Source organism: Gavialis gangeticus, unplaced genomic scaffold (genome assembly GCF_001723915.1).
Source record: "Gavialis gangeticus isolate Ggan-Ray unplaced genomic scaffold, GavGan_comp1, whole genome shotgun sequence".
NCBI classification, from domain to species: domain Eukaryota; kingdom Metazoa; phylum Chordata; order Crocodylia; family Gavialidae; genus Gavialis; species Gavialis gangeticus.
This window is the reverse complement of record NW_017729032.1, coordinates 13,949,432-13,972,369: the sequence shown is the minus strand read 5'-3', so window position 1 is coordinate 13,972,369 and position 22,938 is coordinate 13,949,432. Positions and strand designations below refer to the sequence as shown.

Sequence of the window (22,938 nt, the reverse complement as noted above, 5' to 3'; positions counted from 1 at the left end):
TTACGTGGGAGCCAGGCCCTGCCCCTTCCGGTCAGCTGACCAGGTGCAGGTGCGGCCAATTCCCTCCTTAACCAATTGTCCCGGCAACCGGCACCTGGGTTCCTGCCTTTGCTCTGAGAGTAGCAGGCACCTTAGTGTCCTGCTACACACATGAATCCACATCTGCTGACTATTCACCTGCTTGTAGAGAAGTGAATCTGTGCAGGCCCTAATGGTGTAGGTGTGGTTTCCCCACTACAAAGTAACTTCTGAAGGAACTAGAAGTACAACCCAGGTTTCTGATATAGCAGAACAAAGACTTACCCACACACAGACCTAGCCATAACCATCCCAAAGTGGAACAAATCACACTCCAAAGGTAGTCATCAATGGCTCAATATCAGTGAGAGGACAAGCCAAGTGGGATTCCTCAAGGGTCTGTCTTGGATCCACTATTATTCAATATCTTCATTAATGATACAATAGATTGAACTGAATGTCTATATAGTATATCTACAGATAACAATAAGGAGGGAGGGGAAACAGACAGGTGAGACTCAGTCAGGATTTGATTCAAGATGCCCTGGTCAATTGGAAAAATGGTCTAAAATAAACTGCATGAAATTCAGTAAGGAAAACTGCAAATAAAAGAGCAATCGAACACAAAGATGCAAAATGGATGCGACTGACCAGGCCACAATACTGCAGAAAAGGACCCAGGATTATAGAGACCTGCAAGCTGAATATGAGCCAATGAGGAAACATTGTTGCAATTAAAATCTTATAGCATTCTGGGATGCATTAACAAGAATATTATATGCAAGTCACAGAAAGTGATTCTTCTACTTTATTCAGCACTGATGAGACCACACCTGTTTTGATCACGGTGCTTTGAGAAAGATATTAAAAGATTGGAGGAAGTCCACAAGAGACAAACAGAAATGATTAGAGATCTAGAAACATGACATTTGAGGAAAGGTTTGAAAAATGGGGATGACAGTTTGGGAAAGAGAAGACTGATGGGGAATCTGATATTTTAAAAGGGCTGTTATAAAAATTGCTCTTTGCACCCAAAGGGATCAGGACAAGAAAGTAATAGTCTTTAGGTTAAATAACGAGGGTGTAAGGAGGTGCTGAAAGCCAGCTGCAGGTAGGCAGCAGCTGACTCTGTGGGCAGAAGGTTGGGAGCAATGATGATAAATGAGGGTGCAGCCACAAAAAAGGTTAAGATTTCCAGAAGCAGAGTGCAAGGTGAGAGAAGAGAGGTGGTTGTCCTGCTCAGGAAGAGGCCCCGAGCCTGGTTTGCCCCTCTCAAGGTCTGAGGAAAGGCGGCAGGGTTTGGTTTGGTTTTCACACTTGCTTGTTTCATTTACTGCAGGGACAAGGCTGTCTCATGTAAAATAAACTGGTTGGGAACCCCGAACACATTGCTGGCTGGCCTGGATGAGGGTGCTGCAAGAGTGACTGGCATACAGATAGCTTTCTCACTAGAAACGTGGTTAGGCACTGGAGAGACTGTTATTACAAGTTTAAATACAGATTAGATAAACATTTGTCTGGGACAGTTTAGACAAACAATCCTGCTTTGAGCAGGGGGTTGAACTAGATGACGGCCTGAGGTCCTTCCATCCATATTTTTCATTATAAAATTCCACGCTTTCAGTATGTGCCTGGGTTTGGTGCCTATTAAATGGAGTTTCTGTATTCAGAGAACTTTGTTAGTACAAAGCATCATAAATGAACTGGACTCAGGACAAGCTACAGTAGCCATGGCACTCCAATACAACGAAGGGAATCGTGATTCTTAGCTCTGGAAGAGTGAGTGTTATGGCTATACCTCTGCACGTTAATTTTTCTCACGTTCTTTTTAGAGAGTCACAAATTAGAAAGTTTTCCCTCTTGCAAATTGTATGCTATACTCTTTTTGAAATGTGCATGAAAGATTTTATAACAGTATGGCCTCTAAGAAAATTCTGGGTTCACAAAATTCAGCTACCAGTGTACAGAGAGGAAATTTGAGATAAAAGGCAGCTATTTACTTACTTAAGTGCAGAATATGTAAATCCTTTCAAGCCATCTTTGCACCTGAAACACAAAAAAGATACTTTGTTTTGCTTTGCAGGCAACATTAAAAAAAAACAACAACTCATAGTTTAAATACTGGCATAAAAATTCCCTAACAGGACAACAGTTTCCCAGGAATGGAAAATAATGATGGTGTAACAAATATGGTAATAAAATATTAATATCTGTACTGTGGGCCTTGGAACTTCTTGGAACCTGAATCTGGAAGCCAGATACCCTTGTTTCAAAGTCTCCTTTAGCAAGAGCTTTTAAAGCAAAAAGGTTCTTTTCTTTTTGTTTGTGAGCTTAATACTGACCAAGATCTACGGCAGAAATGATGTGAAATCATGGGTGGTTAAAGATTTGTTATTTCATTAAATAACTATCATAATCTTGACATAGTGCAAGCTTACTAAAAGGGACGACAAGTGTTGAGAAGTGCTCTGGACACCATTTTTTCTTCAAAACATGGCAATGAATTTTCCAAAAGAGTTATCTGATTTGCAGTGCAGCATCCTTCCTCACATGGGGCTGAATCCTGTGATCCATATTTTGGGGGAAAAAACACCTAGCAAAAGGTACGCCAGGCCAATTATGTGGTAGCTGAGCCTGAATATAAAGCTCTTTATGTGTAAATATTAAAACTGATTGGGGCACAACACACAACTTGACTCTAGCTCTTTAACTGGCAGCTGGAATTGTAGGATTTAGGCATTTTTCTGCAGTGGGCATGTGACTGCAATTGGAGCCTGCAGCTGCTATGGATTCTTCCTGGAAGACGTCTCAGCGTACCAGGGTAATGCTGATTGGGAAGCAAAGAGCTGTTCTGTTTGCATTTTTTTTTCTTTTTATAGGAATGTAAGTCAGAGGGACATGGATCGTGGTGAAAACGTGCTGCTCACAAAACACTTGGAACATAAAATATTATCACATTTATTTTGTCCTCTAAAGAACACAGCACGCACTAACAAAAGAAAATCCTGCCCTAATGGTAGCAGCCAAAGAGAATAGCTATGGTTAAAGACTGTAGCTGTGCCATGATACCAACACAGACCAAACTGCCTCAAGAGACTCTAGAAGCACCTTCCAGGGAATATTTTACTGTTATTTCCTAAACAGGGTTTTACTAAATCTAGTGGCTGCTACAGACTTGCCCCCACAGACTCTCTATTGCTGTCCTGATAATATGTACTAAAGAGGTAGAAGAGCTTCCTTGTGCATTTTTCCCCTTCATTCAAGTGAGTGTGAACATAAGACAACTTGTCCCAAAACTTCTGGACATATTATGCTGAAGAAAGAAGGTCTCAAATTGACAAAGTCCAAAGAGCTGGCAGCCTAAGGCCCATGTGCTCTTAGTGAGAGATGACAACATATTAAGTTCCCTTGGGAATTGCTTCACCAGGGTAAGACATCAAACACACATGTTTAAAGGGATTTAATCTTGACACCATGTGCATAGCTCCAGTTAAAGATCAAGCACAGTTATACAGTGTCAGGGAAGTAAACCTAAAAATAATTACCCTTCTAAAAACTGCTGTCCCTTAAAATACATATCCTATTTGATATTTGATACAGAACTGTAGGTATTCTTGACACCTTGCAAAATATAAGAAGTAACATTAATAATAATATTTTGAATTTATATAGGGCCTTTTAAGTGAATAGTCAAAAATATTTCTCGGACTCAGACAACACACCTGTTGCATACATCTGCTAAGAATTTCAATACTGGTTTTACAGAAAGGTAAACAGACATAAAAAGTAAAGGCCAGATTCATAAAGGTATTTAGGTGCTTAACGCATTTCTGGGTGACCTCACCATTGAAATCTATTGTATGGAGTTACCAACATCTAAATATGAGGCCTAAATGGTTTGTACAAAAAGTCCGACAGCAAGCCATTACCTGGGAAGTTTGACACCACCTCCTCTAACACATCCTACTCCAGTATCAGAAGTTAGGCCCTGAACCTACGACTGATGGCATGCACAGAAACTGTTTTGCCCAACTAACTTCAAGGTAGGCTACCTACAGCTGGAGCTATTTCTCTTATTAGTCACATTGGGTCATTTTTGTATTCAATATATTTTCATGCAATCTTATCTTCAATCACTCCAACACAAAGTGCAGCTTCAGTTTGCAAATACTGCAAAGAGCGATTACATTATCATACCAGTAGATGTCCCTAACCAACCGTTCTTCAAAGCACAGCAGTCCTCCTGGTACAATTCTTGACAGACATTTCTTTACTATTCATTTTCTTCAACACTTTAACACCTTATGCTTCACTCAAACTCAGTGGCTGGGGCTGATACCCCACTCATCCATCCCAAATACTGCTACTACCTATCCTTATTGATCACTTCTAATACCTTTCACCTTTCTTCCACAAGGGAACTATAGACTTAATGTTTTTTCCTTATAAAGTATATTAAGTACTATGAAAGACTTCAAATTAAATTAGCCTGGAGACTTAAGTCCTCTTATTTATTTAACGGTTACACAGCATGAGCAGCAGTAAAAGAAACTTCTCCACACTGCCCTGTCAGTGTGCCCCCCTGGTTGTGCCAGGACCAATTTAGGGTGTAGTAGTAAGACCTGTTGCCATTCCCTAAGACTGCTGAAGGAGGCACAAATTGGTGCCAGCTGCGTATGGTAGAATTCACGATGTGAACACCCGACCATCATGAATCACACTGAGGCTACCAGCACAACCCACTCAACAGCCACAACCGTGTAATAATAGCTTTCATAACTTTTTGTCATTGAGCCAGAGGTGGAAGATTCCCTAATTCCATCAATGACATTTAAATCATTCAAGCCTCCAAACCAGAATGATACATTACAATTCCCCGTCTCTCTGGATTATTGACCCTTTCGCTCTTGAGATGTGGAGAAAAATGTCTGCATTTTTTGCTTCAAGACTAAGTCTTTGAAAACAGTAAAACACATTTTAAAAATCAGGAACACAACCTGAACAATACCTTCTATTTCATAGGTTGGGTCAGCATGAATTACCAATTGGCAGAGTATGAACATGCCGTATGCCAGTTGCATTATCTTTTCCTACCACTACTGCAATCCTGAAAGTCACTGGGCCGTATTTTCAAGTCCAAGCCTGGTAGAACTGGGGGCATAAAGAGTATGTAATCTGGTTGCAACCAGCCAGCCAAAAATCCTACCGCTGGAGGGCGTTATCAGCTAGTTCCTACGCCAACTTCCCACTTCTGGTACTGGGATCTGGCAAGAGAAGGAAATGGTGGGGCTTCAACAAGCTCTAATTTACAACTGGGTCAGGGTGAGGCTCAGAGCTGGAACAGCAAAAGAACTGAGTCACAACCAGCTCCATGGGCCCCTCAACTTCCTGTGCCAAGCAGATATTGCCAGTGGAGAGAATCTGGCACATTTTACCCAAAGAAAAATAAAAGAAAAATGTAACAAGGCTATACACGTACACTTGTGGAAAGGGTGCCACACTTGTGGAAACTCCTGCCACAACATAGAATGCTTCCCTGTGTAAAAGGAGAATTCAACCAGGATGGACAGTCAAGCCTCCACCCCACTCTGATTAGTGTGTGCACATGTGTTTGTGTGCATGCAAACCTAATCTTCTATTATCACGCAGGGAAGGCAAGAGGTCTCCATACTAATTTTTAAGGCTAAATGCCAGCAATTATGTTTTCAATTTTCTTAATTATATTTTTACTAAAAAAACTGGTGTATTCTGTGCAACTGAATGATATGCTCTGTGCAAGAAATCTGCTGGAGAAATAAATGTAATCATTGTAGCTCTACTCACAGCATTCAGAAGAAGAATTAGCTCATAACAACACATGCCGTATTTAATGAAAATCACAATTTTGCTTATGTTCCTTCAGGGCAAAAGTAAATGAAAAAATTCAACTTTTCCCATATAGAATTTTTATTATGGCTGTGTGCTTGGGGAATTCAGTGCACACAATGAATGTGCACTTGCATATTAAATCAGCATATCCAGCCCATTAGGATGGAGAAGAAAACTAGTTAAGGCATACTGTTTTTGCAAGACAGATGCACCATGGTAATAATAAATTATAATAAAATATGTTTAAGAAAGTTTAAAACAAAGTAGGCCCTAAAAACCATATGTAAAACCAACTATTCCACTGGCCAGGATAGAAAATTCCCAGGCTCTCACCCAATGGAGCTACAACCCTAAATCTGATCTGCTGCAATTTAAAGCAGTAAAGCAGTTGTCTACTCTTCATTGTGAATTGCATTGTACTATCAACCAACTTTCTCTTCATACATTTTAAAGCAGCTCATACTCTCTCTTTTGCTTCTGTTCTAACCTTTGTTTCTTTTGGTCATTTTTCCAAGTTGCCTTTAGTCACCCCGTCTTTAGTTTTCTCCTTTTCTCTACCTCCAGCCACTTACATCTCCTCACACTTCTTTTGCTTATATCCACTTTCTTTTCTTACCCTATTATTTTAACCTCTTAGGTCACGTCCAGATGTGCAGGCACGTGGAGTTTGCAGTGCCACAAGCTGCATATGTGAAACGTTAAAACATGTCCCATGCTGCAAATCTGCAGCACTGGAGCAAAATTTGCTACTGGCATTTCACTGTAGCAAAAAAAAAAAAAGTGCAGGGAAAAAGGGGGCACTGAGAATGCAAAAATAGCATGCGCCAGAACAAACGGAGGATTGGTCCTCCAGTGAGATGCTCTGGCTGCTGGCTAGAGCGTCTCTACTGCTCCATTTGTGCCCCTGCTGCTCCAGTTTGCCCAAAGCGACACAATGTGTCCCGCAACAAAGCACATGTGCAGGGATGTGCGCTAAGGCACAAAGTAGAGGCACAAATTTGTGCCACTACTTTTTGTAGCACTGCAAGCACACACCCCGGCATGTCTGGATGCGGCTATACTATCTTTTGTCTTTCCTTCCATTTTTCTTACAAGAGACATGTGCTATCTCTTCTACCCACCTGCTCACACTTTTCTTGCTCATGAGAATCAAATTGATTTTAATTAGAGAACTGAAAGGGTAAATTTTAAAATTAACAACTCCAAATAAAAATGGTTTCAGATATGTCATAAAGCATTTGAAATCAAGTCGATATAATGAGTTTTAGGGACACCTGCATAACGATTGTGACCCAGAGAGGGAAAGGTATTATTAATTTAAATTCTGTTGTAAATCATATGAGAACAGCTTGCTTGTTTGCTGGCTCTGAAACACAGAATTGAAATTGAACAATAACTTTCCTATAAAATCTGAGAAAAACATTTTACTTTATGGGATTAAATGACTTCTCAAGATCCTACATTTTGAGACAGTAAGATCTTTCCCAGAAGACTATTTGTGCAAATCAAAAAAAAAAAAGTTATTTTAAATTAAATATTTGAGATGCCAGAACAAAGGAGCAGCTGACCTCTCTCTTTCTGGTCTCCCAGTAAGGCCTGAAGAAATAAAGAAGGCTGAGACCCAAGCAAACTCTCAGTAAAAACTATTTCTGATGCTTTTCACATTGGCTTAGCAAGCCTTTTAGCCATTAAAGTAGAAGACATGGTAGTATTTATAACAATAGGTTGTCATTAAGCTGCCTTCAACCTGTATGGATCCTTCACCAAAACCAAATCTTCCAACAATTTGAACAGGTGTCAAATTCTTAGATAAATCAAAAGTCACTGCTAGGTGACCTCACTAACTTAGAGGACATTACTACATACAACAGCATCAATCAGATAAGAATCTGACTCCCTTGTCTTACTGACAGACATGGAGAAACTGGCATCTGAACTTTCAAATAAAATTTTTGGGGCAAGGAAACATTCTGGTTTGAACCTAGGTACCACAACCCACATTTGTGAGCTACATTCTGGATGGTGTCCATGAATATACAGCAGTCTATTTTGAAGACCCACCTCCAGATATGGTCCAAGAAGCCAAAACAGGCAATGTGTCATTTGGGGTTAAAAAAAGTTAAGTTTTTTGTGACTGCAGAGCTGCTGGCCATTATCTTTGAAAACTCGTGGTGATCAGGAGAGGTCCTGGTCAATTAGAAAAAGGAAGTATAGTTCCTATCTTTAAGAAATGGAAGAGGGACGGTTCAAAGAACTACAGACCAGTCAGCCTCACTTCAGTCCCTGGAAAAATCATGGAACCGGTCCTCAAAGAATCCATTTCTAAGCACTTGGAGGTGATAAAACTGATCAGGAACAGTCAGCATGCCTGACCAACCTGACAACCTTCTATGATGAGATGACTGGATCTGTGCATGTGGGGAAAGCAGTGGCCATGATATGCCTTGACTTCAGCAAGGCTTTTGACACCATCTCCCACAGCATTCTTGTAAGCGAGTTGAAGAAGTATAACTTGGATAAATGGACTGTAAGATGGATAGAAAACTGGCTGGATCATGGGGCTCACCAGGTAGTGACCAATGGTTTGAGGTCTAGCTGGCAGCTGGTATCAAGTGGAGTGCCTCAGGGGTCGGTCTTGGGGCTGGTTTTGTTTAATATCTTCATTAATGATCTGGAAGATAGGATGGATTGCACCCACAGCGAGTTTGCAGGTGACACCAAGCAGGGGGAGTAGTAGATACACTGGAGGGTAGGGCTAGGATTCAGAGTGACCTTGACAAATTGGAGAATTGGTCCAAAAGAAATCTCACGAGATTCAACAAGGACAAGTGAAAAATCCTGCACGTAGGACGGAAGAATCTCATTCACCACTGCAGGCTTGGGAACAATTGGCTAAGCAGCAGCTCCTCAGAAAAGGACCTCTGGGTTAGTGGACAATAAGATGGATATGAGCCAAGAGTGTGCCCTTGTTGCCAAGAAGGCTAACAGAATACTGGGCTGCATTAGTAGAAGCATTGCCAGCAGATCAAGGAAAGTAATTATTCTGCTCTATTCTGCACTGGTGAGGACAAGTAGTGTGTCCAAATTTTGGATCCCCACTATAAAAAGGATGTGGACAAGTTGGAGAGAGTACAGCAGAGGACACTCAAAATGGTGAGAGGGCTGGGGGACATGACTTATGAGTAGAGGCTGAGGGACCTCTTAAGCTGCAAAAGAGAAGACTGAGTGAGGATGTGATAGCAGTCTTTAACTACTTGAAGGGTGGTCCCAAAGAGGATGGACCTGAACTGTTCTCAGTGGTGGCAGAAGACAGAACAAGGAGCAATGGTCTCAAGTTGCAGCAAAGGAAGTTTAGGTTAGATATTGGTGAAAAACTGTCTCACTAGGAGGGTGGTAAAGCACTGGAATAGGTTACCCAGAGAGGTGGTGGAATCTCCATCCTTGAGGTTTTTAGGCCTGACTCAACAAAACCCTGGCTGCAATGATCTAGTTGGGGCTAGTTCTGCTTTGAGTAGGGGTTTGGACTAGATGACTTCATGAGGTCTCTTCCAACCCTAATTTCCTATGTTTCTATGGGCACCTGTACACACCATGGGGTTTAATCCTCATTAAATTAAATAGGTTTATAAAATTTAAACCCGTTTATTTTGAAGCACTGTATCAGTGTTTGCACACACTAGGCTTTTGAAAGAATTAAGGCCAGTCCCTGGCTGGCACCGCAGGAGACCAGAACAATCCAGCACTGCTCCCCCAGCCTGGGGCCCTCCACCCCATGCCCTGCCACATGGCTGTGGGAGCACGGAGCCAGCAAATGGCATAAAAAAAGAAGCGGAAGCAATTCAAAAGCAGAAGCAATTTGAAGGGGTGAACTACAAAACAGTCACATCTCCACCTGGTGGACAAACAGCTCATTACACATCTTTGAGTGCCTTTGTTTTTGCACACAACAAATCCATGAATGCAACGTGTTAATTTGCAGCGAGTCAAACTAAACTACGTCTGAGAAGTTTTACTTTAATGCATCAGAAAGACTTTTAAAGTATCTGGAAAACCCGCTTATGTAAACAGTCATGCCAGTGCATTGCAAGAAAGGGCCAAAAACATGGCATGTACAAAGGCCCTATGATTCTAGTTGATAGGATTTTAATTACATTTATCCCCCAAACTGGCCATAAGGTTCAGGTATCATCTCTCAGCTGTGATCTTCAAATTATACCAGATGTGGATCCTTTAGCTTACTTCAGCTATCTAGGTAGTTTTGAAGGGAAATTCTAGTATGATCCATTTTTCTATCATCACTTCAGCCTTGTCTATAACGCTAATAAAGTTTCTAATTGCCCACACTTTTCACTGCAGAGCTCACAGAGCTTTGAAAGAGGGACCTATCACATCCAAATAGCACCTTGCAGAGACATATTATCCAAAAAAAGAAGTCCATTACAGATGGTTTTGATCCCACAGATTTTTGTAGGAAGCAGAAAAATAACATTTCTCTTACATGCAAACAACAAACATCACATCAAGGCACTTGGGAATGTCCAAGTGAAAGGAATCCATTCCATTGATCAGCTGCTGGTATCATTAAAAAAAGATTCCTAAATAGCAAACCTAAGCCTTCCTTCAAGCTACTCCCTCATATCCTATCTTCTTCCAAGACTGAATAACTCTTTCTGCTTTCAACATTTTTATCTTTAGGAGAAGGCTGTTTACCAGTAGTTAGTGCCTCTGCAGCGGCACTTGGTTGCTGGCCAGCCCCTTGGTGCTGGTGGTGTGAACATCATTTCCTCACTGGCACTACAGAAATTGGTAGAGCAAAGGAATAGGGTCTGGTTTGCATTAACCTTCCTATATTGAGGCCAATCTAAGGGTAGGTGTGATAAGTTATGTGAAGGTGAATTCATAGAATTGCACAGGACAGAACATCAAGCACCTGGAGCTTTCTGTCCTACAGATCCTGTGGACTATAACAGATCCACCTATAGACTACACAGTTCATTCTACAATATGGGGAGGGAAGAATCCAAAACTCATTCTATCCCTTTGTCTGTTCTCAATTTAACATGGGACAGGGTGATCCATTCAAGAAGCTTAGCTGTATAAAGAGAGCATTTTATAACCACACTTAGAATGAAATGTTTTAAAGTGTTGTGGGATCATGACACAAGACCTATGACTCCTATAGAGAAAATCTGTTGGGGCAATTTTATGATGGGGAAGGGATTTATAAACTAATAATTTTTCCCCCGTGAGTTCTCTCTGTTTTAGACTATGCATTTAGTTCCTCTCTATCCTTGCCTGTGGGTCTTATCTATTCAAGCCAATAAAGGAAAAAAAATATGAAGGTAATTACCAAAGTTAGCATCAGCAAAAATATCTTATTTCCTGCTCTACCTTTTCTATTGAAAACTACATCATGTTAGTTAGTATCACCCATAAAGGGTGCAAGAGTCCAGGGTTTACACAAGCAAAATATAAAAGTGCAGCAGTATTATAGCCTCAATTCAAAGAAACAGGTAGAAAACATATTTATGTTGTAAGATAGGAGTTGTGTTCTGAAACCATTTTTAAACTGGTCTCAAATATTTTTCCATGTTTCCCTAAAACCAGGGACAAGCCATAATTTAGAAAAATACTACAGAATTATTAAAGCAGATTAACTCCCTCAATGTCAACAGGGGGCAAGCTCTCAAAGGTTTAGCACAAAAGATTGTGTTAAAAATGGTCTTTTTTAGTGTAGTCAGGATATAAATGCAATGGAAGAGCAGGGGAAGTTTTCTGGCTTTTATCTTCTATATATAAAAAATTGGGACGTATGTAGACAATTCTGTGGTACAACTATAGGGTAAATATGTGCATTTTTTCATTATTTCATAGTAATCATTTGAGAGTTCATCATTCTGGAATTCAGAAACTGAGTGCATTGGTATGTAAATCAAGAGTGCAAGTATATATTCCTAAACACATTTTCATTTTGCTTAAACCGTAAAGCTAAGTACAGGCAGTCAAAAAGCCTAAGGATGAATCAATTCAGTCTTTGCATATTAGTCTAAACTCGATAGCTTGAACTGATAAGCTACTGAACAGACATTCACTTTTGATTCTGGAAATACAGCAACATGGCTGATGTGGCCTAGGCTTTGAAAGCTGGTTGCAGAAAAGAATCATAGAATCATAGAAATTAAGGGCTGGAAAGGACCTCGAAAGATTTCATAGACATTAGGGGTAGAAGGGACCATGAAAGAACAGAGTCCAGACCCCTCCCCCAAGGGCACGAAGTCAGCTAGGGGCAAAGGATCCCAGCAAAATAAGCGTCCAAATGCTTCTTAAAGGAGTCCAGAGTAGGTGCTTGCACCACCTCTGGAAGGAGCCTATTCCAGGCCTTGGGGGCTCAGATAGTAGAGAAGATTTTCCTTATGTCCAGCCAAAACTGTCTTGGAGGAGTTTGTGACCTTGTCATTCCTTGGGGCGCTCTGGTGAACAAATGTTCCCCCAGATCCTGATGCATACCCCTTACGTACTTATAGGCTGCCACCAGGTCATCCCTGAGCCTGCACTTTTCCAGGCTGAAGAGTCCCATGGCTCTCAGCCTGTCTTCATAAGGCCTGTTCTCCTGCCCTCTGTTCATGCATGTGGCTCTCCTCTGGACTCTCTCAAGCTTCTCTACATCCTTCCTGAATTGTGGAGCCCAGAATTGGATTCAGTACTCCAGCTGTGGCCTCACCAAGGCCAAGTACAGCGGGAAGATGACATCCTGAGATTTACTTGAGAAGCAGCTATGGATGCAAGCCAGAGTTTGGTTTGCTTTACTAGCTGCAACATCGCATTGGTGGCTCATGTTCGTCTTGTGGTCAATCATGACCCCAAGTCTCTTTCGGCCTTGGTGCTAGTGAGCGTAGCACTGCCAAACCTATAAGCATGCTGCAGGGTTTTTTTCCCCCAAGGTGGAGTACCTTACATTTTTCAGTATGAAAGTCATCAGGTTTGTATCTGCCCACTTTTTCAGCCTATCCAAGTCAGCCTTGACCATCAGCCTATCCTCTGGTGTAGATGCTCTACCCCAAAGTTTGGTGTCATCGACAAACTTGGCCAGTCCACTTCTGACACCTGCATCCATATCGTTGATAAAGATGTTAAATAGAACGGGGCCAAGGATGGAGCCTTGGAGGACACCACTGGTCATAGAGCACCATGATGATTCACTTCCATCATCCACCACTCTCCGAGTCCGGCCTCAGAGCCAATTCTCCAGTTCAACCCACCTGCCCTGGGCAGGAATACTGCTGAGATCAAATGATCCCAGCAAAATGTCTGCTAAGTCTCTTCTTGAAGACTTTTAAGGTTGGCGACTGCACCACCTGCTTGGGAAGTCTATTCCAGACTCTGGTCACCCTTAACATAAAGAAGTTCTTCCTTGCATCCAACCTGAAACCATCCTATAACAGTTTATGGTCATTACTCTTGTCCTCCCCTGGGGCACCCTAGTGACCGGTTTCTCTCCCCGCTCCTGATAGTCACCCCTTAGATACTTATAGATGGACACCAAGTCTCCCCCCAGCCTTCTCTTTCCCAGGCTGAACAGTCCCAGATCCCTTACTCTTTCCTCATAAGGTTTTTCCTCTGGGCCCTTAATCATTCTTCTGGTCCTGCTCTGGACCCTTTCAAGATTATCCACGTCTTTTTTGACATGCAGCGCTCAAAACTGGGCACAGTACTCCAGCTGGGGTCTCACCAATGCTGAGTAGAGAGGAAGTATAACTTCCTTCGCCCTGCTTGCAATGCATCAGCTAATGCATCCCAGAATACTATTAGCTTTGTTGACTACAGTGTCACACTGGAGGCTCAGGTGTCATGATTTACCACCCCTCAGAAGGAGGGGTACATTTGAAAGCTGCACCTAAAATTCTTGCTCCACAAAGCTTAAGGGAGGAGAATAAGATGAAATAAAACACCATGGGACTGCACCATGAAGTTTAATATTTAGCTGGTTAGTTCCATAAGATATTCTCTACACCTCTATCTTTTGAAAACTGACATTGCTTTTCCATCATTCGGTTTTAACCCTTTTCTAAGAAGCTCTGCAAAGGGAAAGTGGCACTATATTTCATAAAAACAAAACTATCCTTTGAAAAATAAGCTGAGAAACAAGAAACCATAAAAGAAACTCAAAGCATTAAGATGTGCCAGCATGGAGCTGCTCTGAGGGCATTAGGACAGAAGAAAATGATAATTAAACATTATGAGGCACGCCAGAAACATTTCCTTTGTCTGCCTCATTTGTTGAGATTGAAAGTTTGCATTGTTTTAAGAACAATACAAAGCATAATCTATCTGGTACATTGCTAAAAGGAAGCGGTTTCAATATTCTAATTTAAAATTAGCTTTTTAATTCACAAAGTGGCTTGTTAACTATAATCAAGACTAAATTAACTCTAAAGTCTGAATGCATCTGTAATAGCTCCACAGTTAGGGTTGCATGTTGATTTGCACTAGAAAGGTATCTAATTCCAAATGGTAATAGTTACCTTTGCAATGTAAAAGTGGACTAAAGCGATGTGCATTTGGAATATGAGGCAGTTAGATGTTCCGGGTCTGTACCATGAGAAGGCATTCACAAGGCTCTAGAGCCATCTTCAATTGCTTCCTTAGAATTAGTAGAAGTTTCTCTCTCTCTCTCTCTATATATATATTATTGTATGGTAATACTTACCTTTTGCAGTTCAAAATTAGTAGGTTTATATATAAATCCACTGAGCCTTGTGCAGTTTATGGAGGCTCTTGAGAAATTTGAAAAGGAATGCAAATAGCATAACTACCTTCATAAAAGTATCTCTAAAAAGTTCAGGGACTTGATCAATTTTAATTTACCTCGATATCAAACTCAATTTGATGAGAAAGTCATATAACTGGAAACAGTTTACAACAATTTTATGGACTAAAGATAACAATATAAAAAGGAACATGCTACTGAAAGCCAACAAAATAGGTCCATATGAAAAATTATGTTTTGCTGCAAAGAAAGATGGCTGTTGTTTTCAAGAGGATGCACGCACACACACACGCTGCAAGGTTTTCCGATGATTAGATATACTGGTGATGTTAATGCACGGTGAACACCGATACTTAAAGCCAAGGATGTCTGATTTCAGTTTGATCTTAGTGGGCACAAGCGAGTGATCGGTGTCACGATCAGCACTATGACAGCTACAAGTAAGGAAGCCATTACTGAGATTGGACTGCCTAGCAATCATGAGGTCCAGTTGGTGCCAGGGGCCAGGTCTTGGGTGCCTCCGTCATACCTTATGGCACAGCTTCATTTCAAAGAAGCTCCAACAACTTTTGTTCATTATTGTTCATACTTCCCGTATTATGCAAGTCCAGGAAAACTGGCTAGGATTCACTGTCAGTACCAACTGTGGCACTGAAGTCCCCAGGAGATAGTCTCTTCAGTGTCTGGAATCTTACACATAACACTAGCCAGTTCTTTATGAAACTTGTCCTTAACCTCAGCAGAAGAACAGACTATTGGAGCATAAGCACCCACTGAGGTGACTGTGCTTTCTGATATAAAGGAGGAGCCTGAGGATCCTCTCAAAGCCATTCGATGGATTTTTGATCATTTCAAGAAGACTGCTCATGTACATCTTCAGGAGTTTTCCCATGCCAGAAGAACGTGTAGTATTTTTCTCTTAAGAAGTCACCTGAGGCTAGGTGTTTTTTGCAGTGCTGCTATGTTAATGTTCAACTTGTTTAATTCTATATCTATCATGACTGTCATACGAGCATCAGAAATGTTCAGAAGACTATCAGTCAGGCCAGTAAACATGGTCTTAAAATTTCACACTGAAATGTGGAGTATTGGTTTTCTCTTTTTCTTTTGTTCTGGTGAAACGATGCTTCTGATTTTCAAGTTCTCTCTTGGCTCCAAGCACCCATCGGAGCAGACAAAACATGGCAGAACAGCACCTTACCAGGTGGGGGCCTGCCCAGCTTTAGGCAGGTGATAGCTGATCAGTGAGATACAATAATCTCCCTCACCAGCAGAGGCAACCCGTAGTGTCCCCCTCGTCATCAAACAAGCTGGATTTATAACTCTCAACTGCTGCCTCCTGTGTTGAATCCTCACTTGAAAGATAAAGTGAAGCTGGAGTGATCTCTCCAAGGCACAAAAGCCTGGACACTGAGTTTGCCCCCACACCAGTGTTCCCTTCTCAGCCTTGCTGATTTAATCCAAAGAAAAGGCAGGTGCTGGCACATTTGGACCCAGCTTGGCTACAGGAGCCACCAGACCAAAGGACATAAAAACAGGGGAAGATATAAAGAAAACTGGCAAAACTACTGTATTTAGTTGAATCTAAGTTGACCGTGAATTTAAGACAACCCTCCACTTATTAGATTTTATATATAGAAAATGTATAAATTTGTTATAATTTTCCAGGTACAGAATCTCATTACTGGAGGTATGTCTTGAATTCATCCCACTTCCACTGCTGCAGCAGGGAAAATAGTGGCTATGGGGGGTGGGTCAGGTTGCCTGCAGACCCTTACTTCTTTTCTCTGCAGCCTTCTTGCCCCCCGGCTGTGAGCTGTATTGGACAACAAGGGTGAAAAAGGGTGGACAGGTGGTGCAGGAGACTGCTGTCCTGAGCCAGACTCAAGGCTGCAGCAGCTGTCTGCCTCCCCTTAAATCTGTATAGGAAAACCTTGCATTTTACCCTTTGGCAAACTGCTGCAAGTTTCAGCACAAGTACTCCATAAACACAGTTTTGAACAGGATTTTTGAACCCCCTTATACATAGTACAAACTATGCATGATATTAATCCAAAGCCAAAAGATTCATGATTTATCATATAGTTCATTGGACTGGTCCCCAGCACTTCAAGCCATAGTGACCCCACAGCCCAGTATGTGTGAACACTCCAGATGCACTCCCCAAGGATTCCCCATGCTAATTAGCCTGGGATTTCTTGCCACAAGTCCTGGACTCTCCAAAAATGTATATGTAGATAAGGTATGGGGCTGCTTGGTCCAGTCCCACCCCACAGAAGTCAGGGCCACACCAGTTATATGTGACGGGCCGAGAGAGGGAGTGACAGAGCTTCTCATTTACACAGGTGATTGATGATGTTTGCCAGACATTTAAGACTAGTGAAGAAACAGGAATCATTGCAAATGTGAAAGAAAAGTACGACTCAGCTGTAGGAGTGAAGAGGAAGTTGAAATGTATTCAGTGTTTACTAGGAGTTGAAAAAGAGCTGGCACTGAGAAGGACCAAACAGCATGGGTGCTATGTCTTATTTAGATGGGCTTCATTAACCTAGCCTTGTGGAAGGTTCCTATCAGTATGTTTGCCCAATATGAGCCAGACGTTTTACGGTCATGCTAAATGTTGGCTCATCTTATATTTGAATAAATATAGTACTTCTATGACGAAAAGGATCTGATAATCGTAAAGTACAAATGAGCGCATGTGCTGCACTTATATTCATAATTTTATCTCACCATCTCTCAACAAAACCACACTATATAGTAGAACTTGGGGCATAATTCTACAGCATATTAGACTGGATTAGGAGACTCTAAACCTTATTGCTTTTACAGGAGAATATAAGATGCTCCTCTTCAGAATGGGGGCTGGTGGTGGAAACTGTTGCAATAACTAGAAGAACGCTTGGGATAGCAGAGATAAATGCTAAATATTAGTAATATTTAAGATGGACGAATACAGAGGATAACAACTGTGTAACCATACAATATGAGTTTTACTCTAAATTCCTAGCACCACAAGCCATAGTGATTCATATGCCAGAAACAGACACTACTAAACTATCAAAAGAGTAAAGTGGATTTAGAGCAAGATCTGGGGACACAGACAGGTGTTTATTTCCAGATGGAAAAATTTCAGAGAAACCTCTACGAAAATATCTTGGGTTCCAACCTCTTGGTTGGAGAGCTCTCTAACTAGGAGGCAGCAGAGGGCTGCACCCTGAGCCACCCCTGCCTTTAAGGGAGTCTATTCATTGACCACCTACTGTCTTCCCTGCATGCAAAGGAGGCAGGCTATAAATAGTCCCCAGCTTTCAAACTGCTGTGTCCATCCAAGCTAGGTGTCTTGGGCAGCCATTTAAAAGCCAAAAAGATGTTGAACTATTTCAAAAAAAAATCCTAGCAGCTTTCCCATCTCATCTCCATGCTAACTAAGCTTATGGCTTTGAAACCAATTCTGATATATTTGTCTCATTACATAACTCATTTAATTAACATAACCATATGCCAGGAAGTGATAGCAACCATCCAGCAGAAAGATTTTTCTGTTCCAATCTTTTGCCATACTGAGGCCCCTGCTACACATGCAGGTAAATGCGTGATCCATACAATCAGGCCTCCTGCCATGCAACACATGCATGACAAGAGGTGCAATAGTGGGATTGCAGATTAGATGCCATCACACCTTACTGCTAGTGCAAGGCAGAGCCTAAGCCTGGGTCCCTCTGCACCAGCAAAAAACAAACTCCTTTGGCTGTGAGCCCCCTCAGCTGCGCTGAGCTGCCAGCTGCAGGGGTGCCCCATGTATCCCTGCAGCAGCAGGAGGCACCTGCTGCGATCTTCCAGCCCCATGGGCTTCATGCACACCTGGGGCTGAGAGATTTTAGCTGCACCCTCGTGGCAGCCAGGACCCAGTTGGGTCCCAGCACCAAGAGGTGCTCTGCAAAGATGTGGCATCTACAGTTGCAGGACTCTGGGTCCTGGCAGCTGTGGGGTACAGCCAGGACCTAGAGCTATCAGCTTTTGGGGCTATGAGCCCCTTAGTTGCAGAACTCCAAGCCCCAGTTAGCTGACAGGGCTCCTAGCCACAGGGGAGAACCTGTACACATGCAAATTAAAGCTCAATAGCAACCAGCTATCAAGTTAGTATACATTTTTTAGGTCTAACTTTATAGCTGGTTGGAGCTTTTTATGGTATGACAAGTACTTCGCACGTGGAGCTGGTCTCAAGTTAACTGCACAATCAACCAGTTAACTCTGTGATGCCTGTAACATGTAGCAGGGGCCTGAGTATCAGGGAGATAGTTTAAGAGCATTAAGAATGTAATCTACATTGGCCTGAACAATCCTTCAGATTCTGTATTTAAATTTATACAGAAATAATGTTAACTTATTATAAAATTACTAGGGGTAACATTTTCTAAAACACCATGATCCTCTGACTTCTAGTGAGACCTAGGTTCCTGATGGCCTCAGCCTCTTTTGATAATGAAACTTGGAGTCATGAGTTTTTACCTTACAGCAGGTCTTAAATTGTCCATTTCAATAAGCATAAAAATATCTGCATGTATCCTATGTCTCTAGTATTGAGAACCAAAAACTGGGGCGACGTGGACATTATTAACGAAGCAGTAGAGGAAAGCATTCTGCCAACAGAAAGTTAGCTGCCGAACTGAATGACTGGAGAACCCAATGACAAAGTCTGGTTCTAGTTCAGTTTTATTTTTGAAGAGTTAAATTGAGTGTGCTGCTCGTGACAGGTGCCATATTCATTGCACTATACAGTGAAGCGTAAGGTAACAAATTCTAAGATATTTTTGCCACAATAACAGCCTAGAGCAGGGGTTACCAATCTTTAGCTGTCACTGGCTGTCCTTTGCAACTCACCCTCTACCATGGGCCACAAGTCTCTGCCTTCTGGAGTGCTCAGCTGCCTGTGCTTACTCTTACCACTGATCCCTGTCCCCTCTGCACTGAGGGTAAGTGCAAGCCAGGCAGAGCAGCAGGTTCTACAGCAGAGGGGAGCACTACAAATGGCATGGGTGGCATGATGGAGCTGAACCCCTGTGCTGGACCAGGCCTTGGCAAGGTGGATCCAGCTCATGGGCCATAGGTTGCTGACCCCTGGCCTAGAACCATAACACTTTGAACTATGTTGTACTAAGGCTGAACTTACAGGCAACTGGAACTAGTGGGTCACCTTAGATGAACTTTGGCCCATTTCAAATCCAAGTGTTACATAAATGTGGCTTCTCAACCATAAAGATTGTAATTTTCCCAATTCTGACTTTTAACAATAAAACACGAGCAAAAAGTTGGATTCAGCAGTTTAACAGAAAATAAAACATTGAAGAATCACAAATGGAAGCTGCAAAAACTATCCTGAAAAGTCTAATGAAAACAATTCCAGTTGATTTATTAAGTCTATAACATGAAATACTTTCCATTAACTAACTGAATTAAACAAAATGGCAGAACAATTTATAAGATCAATTTTCCAATTCCAATTTTACAGCTGGAAAGTTAAATTGTGTAGATAACTACTGTTTAATTTTAAGGGATCAATAAAACATACTTAAAACTACAGCCCTATTAGGTTCTGCTACTATAGAGAAAAGGTAGCTAACAGGACTGCCAATGTTCACAATTTTATTGCGAGTCTTTAGCGTTTGCTTTAAAACCCCAACTCCTGGATGCACTGGTTTACATGAGAATATCAGATTTTACAATAAGAAGAAAAATTATGTTCTAGCCTTCATGGGCACAGAAAAAAAACAAACCAACTAGGAACATGAGACTCGCGTGAATCCTAAAAACTCAGAAACCAGACAGCAAATAAAAAATGCAACATTTATTATTTTTTAGAAAAATCTCCTGACAATTTGTCTGTTTCGTGATTTTGGCAGAGAAGGGTTGACTTTGTTTTTTTAACATTCGTGGTTAGAAATTCTGAGCAAAATATCTGCTTTATTCCATTTATTTATAGAGCTATAAAGTAAAATGAAAAGGCACTGATTGCTTTGCATTCTGGAAGAAAGAGTAGAGACTCAATAAAAGATTGGAGGAGGAACAACCCTCATTTTCCAGACCTGCAAAATAGGATGTTTCTAAAGAGTATTGGAAAGATAAAATGAAAGTATTGTGTTTCCTTACTGCTCCCTTGCGTGGAACAGCGAAGTTAAAACAGGCAACTAAGAAAACGCCTATTCTATCCAACAGAGAGAGAAGTTCTCAGGCTGAGAAACATCATTTTAAATAACTGTTACTTTTCCAGCCAAGTCTTGTTGTACGTGCAGTATTCTTTTGTGGTTCTTTAGTATTTTGCCAGAAAAAAACTTGCTAGATATACACTCAGTTATGTGGCTTTCTATTTCTGGCAATGCTGCATTAAAACATTTCTATGTGCTGGTCAATGGGGCCCTTTGGTAACGCACATGCTTAATCCAGTATCTAACAACCAGATCCCCCCAAAAAAGGACTTTAGGCATCCAAGTAGCATTTTAGGCAAAAATCAAGTACCTATGCCAGTAGTGCTCAACCTTTTTAGAGCCAGGGCACTCCCCCAAAATGTTTTTGAATGTGAAGGCATGCCTGGCTGAGAACCACTACTGCATTGCCTCAGTTTACCACAGTGGTTTTCAACCAGGGTGCTGCCGCATGCACCTGCCTGTATTAGAATTAACTATTAAATCCAAAACAGACAGGAGAAGAGGCATAACTAATGAGTTTTGTACCCAGAGCAAAACTCTCCTGTGCCCCTGCATGGTGAGGTGGGGAAGGAGGATGGGGTCTTACTTGCCCTGAGTATTCCTGTATTCAGCTCCTCCAGTGAGACAATGTGGTTGGACCTGCAAGGGATGCAGAAAGAGCATTGGCTTCAGCCAGGCCGGGTTCCTGATTTGCCTCCATGGAAGGTGAATGTGGCAGTCCTACCTAGCGCCCAGGTTGAGCAGCACAGTCTACAGTAGAGGGGAGCACTGCAGAGGGGAGGAGTAAGCTCTACCCTGATTGAGAACCACTGACCTAAGCTCTAGCAAACAATTTAGAAAAATCCTGCTTATCTGCTAGGGCACCTGAGAATCCATACCTACCCAAGTTGTTTGCCAAAAATTGATATCATCACTTGAAATTTAGGCTATGCAAGTTATCTGGGGGTCTGAACTAAGGCTTTTTAGGGTTAAAAAAACTGAACATCTTTGCACCTAAATCCTTGGAGGGACCTAATCTGTGAGGTGTGTGCAGAACATCTCTCCTGCATACTGAGAGCACTGAGCTAGTACCCATGCTCAGTCAAGAACACAAGAACAGGGCTGAGAGGGGCAGTCACAGCGTTAGCCAAGTAGCTACACACTTTGCCTAGAAAATGGAAGAACTCAAACTGTGGGGGGTTCAAACTGACATCCCTCACTTTCCAGGAGGGTATCCCAAGCACCAGGTTACCAAACAGTCTAGGTGAGGAGCACACTACACACAGACAGGGCTACCAGTCAACCAAGACTGCAAGAGCGCTGGGGTCAGAAGCAGCATAAGCAGGAGGTCTGTCTCTGTTGCCAAGGGGTGAGGGCAGTCTTCTGGGTCAGTTCTCTTCTCTGCTGCTGTGCTTTTTTCTGCTGCTGTGTTTTAAAGCCTAATAAAGAGAAACTGGGTTCCAACTTGTGGTAGCGAAGACGGGAACCCAGATCCATCCTCTTTTCTCCCCAGTCACTGAGAGAAGTGCCCTTACCTCTGGGCTCAGATTTATGCTGAATACATGTCATGTGGCTGCTTTCTAACATGCTCAGGGTGCTCCCAGCACCATTACTGGTGTTATGTTTACGGGACGGCATGTCTTCATAGCAGCACCCCTTACCAATGTCCAACAGGGTGTAGACACGCTTTAACTTGATGTTTTCTAAAAATATGCTCCAGTTCAAAGAAAAATTAATTCAGGAATGTCCTATGGCTGTGTCAGACATAAGGTTAGAACAGACAATCAAAATAGTCCTTTTTGGCCTTATAATCTAATATTGCTTTAAAATGAGTTGAACATTAAGGTAACTCTAAAATAATTGCATCTGAATGTGCACATCAAGCCTAACTTTGGATCCACCCTCCCTTTGGTTTTAAAGACTTTTTCAAAACTTCAAAATGACTTTAGTGGTTCATTTTTGAGAAAACAGCCACTAAAATGCCAGAACACAGAAGGTATTAAAATTATTATAATCCTTTGACAGGAAGTAAGCCCATAAGCCTCACATCAGTCTTGGGGAAAATCCTTGAAAAAATTATCAAGGATCATATCTTTGAGG

General features: G+C 41.7%; 1 protein-coding gene across 3 annotated transcripts in view; it reads right to left on the bottom strand.

Moving 5' to 3' along the window:
* TMEM135 (transmembrane protein 135) overlaps positions 1-22,938 on the bottom strand; it is a 447,390-nt gene that overhangs the window by 61,971 nt on the left and 362,481 nt on the right. For all 3 annotated transcript variants that reach the window (XM_019524781.1, XM_019524779.1, XM_019524780.1), the window contains one exon: positions 2,023-2,064. In XM_019524781.1, the coding sequence (XP_019380326.1) occupies positions 2,023-2,064 (42 nt within the window). The remainder of the gene's footprint in view (positions 1-2,022; positions 2,065-22,938) is intronic.